At 39.9% G+C, this 9,190-nt stretch overlaps 1 protein-coding gene across 1 annotated transcript; it reads left to right on the forward strand.

The window, feature by feature from the left end:
* Nucleotides 1-7,850: 7,850 nt before the first annotated feature.
* LOC124871994 (trace amine-associated receptor 13c-like) lies at nucleotides 7,851-8,941 on the forward strand. The gene is made up of 2 exons (XM_047371647.1): nucleotides 7,851-8,020; nucleotides 8,125-8,941. The coding sequence occupies exons 1-2, from the start codon at nucleotides 7,851-7,853 to the stop codon at nucleotides 8,939-8,941; spliced, it is 987 nt and encodes a 328-aa protein (XP_047227603.1).
* Nucleotides 8,942-9,190: the final 249 nt, after the last annotated feature.

A 9,190-nucleotide genomic window follows, 5' to 3' on the forward strand; every position in this document is an offset into this window, starting at 1 on the left:
TACTTGGCAATAAAGCTTTTCTGATTCTGATTCTGATTCTGATTTGAGCGGTCTGAATGACTGGAAAAGCACTGTATAAGTTCAGTCCATTTACCATTTCTATACCCCCTAAACTTCCCGGATTTGATGGGTTGTAATATACATTGTTCATCATCCTTCTTTCAGACATCCCAGTCGTATGCTCACTCTGATGACTACCTGTTAAATAATAATAAAAAAAAACACCTGAGGGTATATTTATACTTCTTTTTTATTTTTACCCGTATTTAATAGAGAAACAGAAAAAACACATTCAGATAATAAAGATCAATTCTAACATTGCAATCTTTTTTAAAAAACACAACACTGGTACATACGTATACCAGTAAAAAGCCGAGAGAGAATACAGAAAAGACAAAACAAGTCATCAAACATCTGAGATCGGATTGTAGCACTCTGAAACAGAGTTAAGCTGCTTGAGACAGTAATTACCGCTCATCTTATTGTACATATCCATGATTGCTATGGAAGCCTTGTACCAATTTCAGTTCATATAAAACCGTCTCTGCAATTGTTTTCACTCTGAAGTCATCTGCTTGTATGCGTCGAAGTGTCAGAAGTTTCTGAATAGCAGGAAGGATCTTGGGGTTTATGAGTCGTTGCACTATGCATTGAAAGTTGATTTGGTAATACTCCTCCTCTAATATCTCCAGGCACTGATGCTGTCATTGGCTCGGGTGGTTCGTTATGCACCCGTAACAGGTTTCTTCGAGATAGATCGAACAGGTTATGTTGAATAAATGAAGTATCGCTGTTTTCACCGTATTGATGAGAGTGGTTGAGATCCAGCCGTCAATTTCATCACCCTGATTACTCTCCTCCTCCTCTGGTGAAGGCTGAGGGGCAGGTATCGGGTCTGGAGTGTATGGGGAGGTTGAGTAGCTGATGGTTGCCTCGTCCTCCACGATCACCCTCTTGTCTTCAGGTTGGATGCCTGTGTGTACAGATTCAGCCACGCATAGCGGTGAATAGAGGTCGGGAGAAGGCGGATGATACAATCTGAGGTTGTATCCTGTAGGTGTGCCTGGACTGAAGAGGGATTAAGAGAGCTGTGACGATAAAGTGGCTGGTGAGTAGAGGTCTGGAGAAGGTGGATGATATGGCCTGGTGTTGAAACTTTTATCATGCTCAGGAGAGAGGAGGGTCTCTTCTTGCAGGTTGTAGAGGTCCCAGTATGGTGTTTTCCCGTATGCTCCATACATTCTCCAGGTCTGCTACCCGCCATTGTGAAGAAGAGTCTGTGAGCTCGCAGTTAGACCCTGATATATAGCGCAGGAAGGGGGGAGGGTCCTCAAAAAGGGGGGTGGGTCCTCAAAAGCGGGTGGGCTTTAGATCCACAACAGGGAACGTCAGCATTCTTTTCACTGATATAACATCAGCCCAGAAGCGTGAGATTCGGAAGAGGTTGGAAAGACGCCGTCTAATTTCATTCATCTTCTCAGCCCAAGCATCATACGGTAGAGCCAGCACTGCCTTGAATACACCGCAGTTCGGATTGAATGCCTCCAACACAAACAGATCTGAGGAGATCGTCTGGTTGTTCTTACGTTTGCTTGCCTGAAAAGGCCAGCAGCCATTTGCTGTGGTTTTTGACCCCCACACTACACTAAAGAGAGGTTCTCTCGCAGCTATTTCAACATTTTACATGAAAATATACCCCCAGCTACCACTCAGGCCATATGGTTCCAAATACCACTCTTCCTGCAGAATGTCGAACGGAGGCCTTTGTATCTTGTATAGCTAATATGTTGATTTCTTCGGGGCCTCCAATTCACAGCGTGTATGCCTGTAGACAGTTACTGGGGTTTCACACAGAAGAGACGTACGTCTTAGCTGACCTGAGGCCTCTTTTTCATCCATTGTTGTTGGTGAAGATGGATCATGATCTGCAGAGTATGTTACGATAGGAATTCCGATAGGTATCTCAGATGAGGAAGTACAGGGGTAGGACAATGAAACTGAAACAGCTGGTTTTAGACCACAATAATTTATTAGTATGGTGTAGGGCCTCCTTTTGTGGCCAGTACAGCATCAATTCGTCTTGTGAATGACATATACAAGTCCTGCACAGTGGTCAGAAGGATTTTAAGCCATTCTTCTTGCAGGATAGTGGCCAGGTCACTATGTGATACTGGTGGAGGAAAACATTTCCTGACTCGCTCCTCCAAAACACCCCAAAGTGGCTCAATAATATTTAGATCTGGTGACTGCGCAGGCCATGGGAGATGTTCAACTTCACTTTCATGTTCATCAAACCAATCTTTCACCAGTCTTGCTGTGTGTATTGGTGCATTATCATCCTGATACACGGCACCGCCTTCAGGATACAATGTTTGAACCATTGGATGCACATAGTCCTCAAGAATGGTTCGGTAGTCCTTGGCAGTGACGCGCCCATCTAGCACAACTATTGGGCCAAGGGAATGCCATGATATGGCAGCCCAAACCATCACTGATCCAACCCCATGCTTCACTCTGGGCATGCAACAGTCTGGGTGGTATGCTTCTTTGGGGATTATCCACACCGTAACTCTCCCGGATGTGGGGAAAACAGTAAAGGTGGACTCATCAGAGAACAATACATGTTTCACATTGTCCACAGCCCAAGATTTGCGCTCCTTGCACTATTGAAACTGACGTTTGGCATTGGCATTAGTGACCAAAGGTTTGGCTATAGCAGCTCGGCCGTGTATATTGACCCTGTGGAGCTCCCGACGGACAGTTCTGGTGAAAACAGGAGAGTTGAGGTGCACATTTAATTCTGCCGTGATTTGGGCAGTCGTGGTTTTATGTTTTTTGGATACAATCCGGGTCAGCACCCGAACATCCGTTTCAGACAGCTTCCTTTTGCGTCTACAGTTAATCCTGTTGAATGTGGTTCGTCCTTCTTGGTGGTATGCTGACATTACCCTGGATACCGTGGCTCTTGATACATCACAAAGACTTGCTGTCTTGGTCACAGATGTGCCAGCAAGACCTGCACCAACAATTTGTCCTCTTTTGAACTCTGGTATGTCACATATAATGTTGTGTGCATTTCAATATTTTGAGCAAAACTGTGCTCTTACCCTACTAATTGAACCTTCACACTCTGCTCTTACTGGTGCAATGTGCAATCAATGAAGACTGGCTACCAGGCTGATCCAATTTAGCCATGAAACCTTCCACACTAAAATGACAGGTGTTTCAGTTTCATTGTCCAACCTCTGTACATAGACACATATACATATTTTTGGCACTAATGGAACCCCATATCACCATGCATTTGAGATAAGTGTGAGCTTTTTGATAGGCAGAAATGAAGGTTAAAGTTTTAAACATGACAACCATATATTTTAAGCCTTTATGGTCGAAGGGAGCTGCGGCTCTCCCATTTGCATATCTTTTTTTAATTCCTTTAGAATTGCAACCAAATAAGAGAACAATACTGTTTTTGCAAATGAAACCAGAGACTTAAGTTTAAATATTCTACTCACACTGTGTCCCAGAGCACGGTTTTTATTTTCCAGAAATTTTTGCAGAAATCCAGTAGAAAGTGCAAAAAAACGCACATTATAATCCAGACCGCTCTGAGCATCCTATATCGAGATATGTGTGGTGGCTTTGGGGGTTGAACTATCACATGATTTTCTTGCACACCAATGCCCACAAGTGGAAGTCGTGTCATTTCCCGTTTTTTTGTTTTTTTCCTGGAAGTTTTTTTCCGCGGTAAACTTCGCTCGCACTTCTGTTTTTGTTTCGGCTTGTGTTTTAGTGTTTATTGCCCTTTTACAAACACACAAAAAGCAAAAAGCAGGAGGCACCAAACTGTACCTCGCTCGAAGCTTTGGAGCTTTTTACAGCTCCGAATGAAGGCAGGATTCCATTCACTCATCTAGTCTGGATTCAGCCGGATGTGGAGATGAAACTGACTTTGACGGGATTGATCCTTCCGATGAAATCTATGTATGTGTTTATGAAAAATGACTTGTTTCTGAGTTAGAGAAAACTATGGAAAATATACAATTGAAAGAATTTCTGTCTGGGTCTGGGAAATTGCTGCCTGCTGCTTACTCACCAGACGGCGCCAGAGCTCTTTGTGGGGGTGTGCAGCAGGTGTCGCTTATCATCAATCAGGCCCTGAGGTTTAAAAGGAGCTAGTCAGCACTTTGTTGCCTGAGTGTTTGCCTATAGTGATAACTTACTGGCCAAGTTAAGCTTGCTTAAACTCTGAGTTTTTTCTCCCAAGAACCTTTTGTGTACTCCTTCTCAGGACTTCCTGATCCCCTGGCTCCAGTCTCGGTGTTGTTTTTCTGGCAAGACTCTTGAGTACTTTTGACTTAAAGCTCCCTCGCTTATTAAGCTCCAGCTGGCTGACTCTAAGCTCCAAACCTCCAAGCAACCTGCAAGCGAACCTAGCCCACCCTCCAATCTGAGTCCTGAATCCAACACCAAGTATACTCACCTCACACTTTCATCCTGGAAAGGCAATCCAAACTTGTGTTCATCCAAACCATTCATCTGAGGATTTCAAGTTCTACCTGTACAAACAGACATCCACCAACCTCCCAGGCTCCGCTTTGTCTTCCCCCCCTTGGGCGACTTCCTTCAGCTCCACTCTGTAAGCAAACAAGATCTTCAAAATTAATCACTAACCCCCTCATCCACTTACCTTCCTTTTCCATACAGTTGGTGTGTTTCCAGTCCAGGGTATGTTTCCTGAGTTGTTCTGTACAAGGGAAAAAAACTGTTAAATCTTTTTCTGTCTCCTGAGTGTTATCCTAATGTGAGTCAAAGCAGTTAAAGTTACCATGACAATTTAACCATATTATGCATCATTATTTTAATATAAATGTTATGGATACGTCGAATACACAGTGTAAGTTTTTCTGTTTGCAGTGTTGATGATGAGGAGGAGGAGAGAGAATAGACATGAGGCATCCAGTGCTCTGAAGAGAGGCAGAGGGAGAGGAAAGAGTCAGTCTTCAGAAAACAGGAGCTGCATCAGTCGTTCCATTGGCAAGGAAGTAACTGTGAACAGGAACTGTCACAAGGCCTATAACAGCTCCACTGGTCAAATTGAAAGCTAATGTTTGGCTGTGATTGCACTATATGAAATAATTTGTTGATGCTCATTTTTTTGTGTGTCTTGATAAAAAATATATTTTGAATTTGTGTTAATCTGTGCTAAAGTTTCAACACAGTAAAAAACTATTACATTTTTTGGTTTTTTTGCACTTTTATTCTTTAAAGATGGTCTTATGAACATATGTGCGCTCATAGGTATCTGGGAAACTTAAAGATTTGATTCCAATAGTGAAAATAGTTTTTTCCTTTTTTTTTTTTTTGTGCATATTATCCTTTCTGAAGTTGTTCACAATGTTTATTGGGCTAATTATGGATTCTTTAAGACAGTGATTTGTGAAACTCTTACGTCCTGAATAAAATATTGGTAAAGCCTTGTTTTATTCTTGTAAACCCAACATCATTTGCCTTTTCATCACATAAGCTGGATATATTATACCTCTAGTAACTAGCATAACATTGGTACAATGTATGTATGCCATAAAGGGAGATGTAGACTATGAGTACCATTTTTTTTTTCCTTACAGTAGTTCAAAACATTTCCATTCTTATTCTTTAACAAATGTTTTGTTTTTTTCCAGTACCACAGAGCTTGTCATCAAGGAAGACTAGAGAAGACCCATATATAAGATTGTACGTTATTGTTCAAGCAGACATCTCTTGCCCATCATTCAAAGTACATTCAAAGAGGAAGCTTATGGTCTTCTCCAGGGCGAAGGTTACAATCACATAACTGTGAACCATCAATAATTTTTTGTTAACCCCATTACAGGTCCTCAAAATAGAATCTTAAGAGATTTTGTGGTATCTGCAAGTCAACAATCTGGAGATTAAGAGGGAACCGCACAGAAAAGGTATCATAGAGATGGGCAACTTGGAATGCCTCTAAATAACATGAGAAAATAATATCCCGGGTAAACTGTGTGTGGAAATGTGTTAAAGTATCTGTCGGCAGCAGCCTGAAACCCCTGTACCTAAATTTGTGGTTTTATTTGGCTAAATTGTCTTTTTTTTTCTTCTGTTAGGAGTAGATCCTTACTTCTCTCTCTCCAATGGAACAATGTAGATACTTAAGAAACTTGAAGATGTTTTGTTTTTAAAGATGTGTTTTGTGTAGATTTTGTTTGCTGTAGTAATTATTGTGTAGTCTTAAGCTGTTTACAGTTTCAAAATTTATTTTAAAATTGAAATAAATCAATGAAGGTATACCATTTATTTAAACAAGGATACATTAAATGTCTGCCAAATCAAACTATGGTCTTAATAGTTTTTGAAAAAGGCAAGAAGAGGTTGTGATAAATATTTTATTAATTAAAAACCTAATGCATTTCAGGGTGTACTGTACTGCATGCCATGCTCTAGTTAAAATGTAACATTTCAACTGTTCTTTCTTCATACCCTTCCTATGGTATAAATATCGTTTAATGAAAAAAACTAAGTTAAAAAATCTTAAAAACAAATTAAGTACAAAATGACCAAAACTGCAAAAGTAAAAAATCAAGGAGTAAAATGACCATCATCCACCAAATTCCTGCTCTGTGTTTTAGTAGCCATACTGAATATACCTCTGTAGAAAATAGCTTCCTGTCACATAATTACCTACACATGTTGTACTTCCTCTGACTTTATTTGAAACACTTCAGTAATGTTGACAAAAGCTAACTTACTTTTTTATTTAGTGACAAAATCTGCTAGTTTCCAACTAGTAAGTACAACTTAAAATCTCCCATTACTTGTGGTGCTTTATCCTTATTGCACAGTAACATATTAAGATGTAATTTGTTAAAACTCCTATCGATAGTCAAGAAAAATCCTGAGTTCAAAATTTAATATACTGTGGATGAGTGTAAACATTAATCTGCACAGACCAGAGGAGGAGATATTGTCAGGGTGTGGACATTTTGGACTTTGTGTTGGTTTTGTGTTTGTTTTTTCCTTCAATTATTTTGGTGATAGTTTGTTTTCCTCTACCGCCTCCTAGTGTTTGTTGGTTTCCTCTCGCCCTTGTTCCTTTAGTGTTGCTTTAGTTAGAATAGTTTCATGATTATTGCGATTTTCATAGTTCTGTATCATCCTTGGATTCTCTGTGTTTATTTATGTTAGGTCAGCTTTAGTTTTTGTTTACATCTTTGTTTGTCCTCACATTCCCTGCTTGGTTCTAGTTTATTTAGTCAGTGTGGTTTTAGGCTTGTTCACTTTTGTATCTGGATTCCTCCAGTTTTTCTCTTTCCTTTAGTTCTTGGTTATTCTAGATTTCTTATGCTTCATTGATTATTTCATCTTGGTCTTTAGTTTGGCTTAGGTCTGTGTTTCTGTTTATTTGTTACCTTGCCCACATTCAGTCTTTGTATTTGTTTTCACCTGGTCCTTTTGCCTCCTTGTCACACCTGTTCTCAGTTCCCTTGATTACCTACCTTTGTCTCCCCCTGTATATTAGTTGGTTTTGTTCCATTGTGCTTGGCTGGTTTCTCCGATCACATTATCTGATTATGTTCAGTGTTTGCTACGGTCCTGCAGTAAGTTTTCGATTGTACTCATGCCTTGCACCTGCGGTGATTTCTGCTTTGTTTTGTTTGCTCATGACTTGTGAATAAAGCTGAAGATCATGATGAAAATGCTGCAACCCGGCTCTTGCCTGCGCTTCGGTCCACCCCCAAAGCCCCACTGTGACAGATATGGGAAGTAAAAAAATATATAAACCAAGCCAACACATAAAAATCTGCTTAGAGAGCTGCAGATGTCTGATGATGGCAACACAGGAAGAGGCTGAACTTTGTTTTCCACAACTTAACAGCTCCTGCAGGAAGCCAACACTTCATTGGTCTAAAGCTGTGCTATTGAACACTGTGCTGTCCTTTATCTGTCTGACCACTGTATTTCTCAACCTGCTCATCATCATTTCAATCTCCCAGTTCAGGCAAATATTAAAACAGCTTAACTTTAAATGTTTAGAAATGTGAAGTTATTTTGACATCAATGTGTTTTCACAGAATATTTGCCTTTTTTTCTGTCTTATTCCAGGAAGCTTCACACCACCACTAACAACCTCCTCTTTTCATTGGCTGTGTCAGATTTTCTTGTGGGTCTCCTGTTGATGCCTGGGGAAATCTTAAGAAGCACAACTTGCTGGTTTCTTGGAGATGTCATATGTTCTGTCTATTTTTACCTGGTCTGCCTAATTATCTCTGGTTCTATTGGAAGCATTGTTCTCATATCAGTTGACCGTTATGTGGCTATTTGTCACCCTTTACATTATGCCACTAGGATCACCTTAGGAAGAGTCAAGTGCTGTATTTGTCTATGTTGGCTTGGTGCAGGTTTTTGCAGCATTTTTTTTGTGAAGGATGATCTTATTCAACCAGGCAGAGGCAAATCCTGCTTTGGACAGTGTATGCTTTTAATGAGCTATTTGACTGGAACTACTGACCTTATTTTGACTTTTATAATTCCAGTTTCAATTATCATACTTTTGTACATGAGAGTATTTGTGGTGGCTGTGTCTCAGGCTCGTTCCATGCGCTCTCACATTACAGCTGTCACACTTCATTGTTCAGTAAACTTAGCAACAAAAAGATCAGAGTTAAAAGCAGCCAGGACTCTGGGTGTTCTCATTGTTGTATATCTAACATGTTACTGCCCATATTATACTTACTCCCTTATTGAGACAAATGTGACAAGCACTGAATATGCATCAATTTTGATATTTCTCTCTTATTTTAACTCCTGTCTAAACCCTGTCATATATGCCCTGTTCTACCCCTGGTTCAGAAAAGCTATTAAGGTCATTGTCACGCTTCAGATACTGCAACCTGGCTCCTGTGATGCAAATATACTGTAGAGACACAATCACTCTTAGATCTCTTGAAATAAACTTTATGTACGCAAATGACGCAAAATAGGATATTCATTTCTAAATGAAAATTGTCTTTGATTGTCTTTAATCAAAAGCAATGAAGTTTATGTGGACATGTTTATGCTACATTTTGATATTTGATCACTTATTAGTAACCAAAATGTAAGAGAAACAGGAGCAAAAAAATGCAATATATATAAGCATGAAAAATATGTAAAACAGAAATACTTTAAC

Source organism: Girardinichthys multiradiatus, chromosome 7 (genome assembly GCF_021462225.1).
Source record: "Girardinichthys multiradiatus isolate DD_20200921_A chromosome 7, DD_fGirMul_XY1, whole genome shotgun sequence".
Taxonomy (NCBI): domain Eukaryota; kingdom Metazoa; phylum Chordata; class Actinopteri; order Cyprinodontiformes; family Goodeidae; genus Girardinichthys; species Girardinichthys multiradiatus.

Excerpts from the sequence above, each read along its gene's own strand:
- LOC124871994 (XM_047371647.1), top strand. The coding sequence starts at position 7,851 with ATGGCAACACAGGAAGAGGCTGAACTTTGTTTTCCACAACTTAACAGC. Across the intron at positions 8,021-8,124 it reads ATTTCAATCTCCCAGTTCAG|GAAGCTTCACACCACCACTA; the intron begins GCAAATATTAAA and ends GTCTTATTCCAG.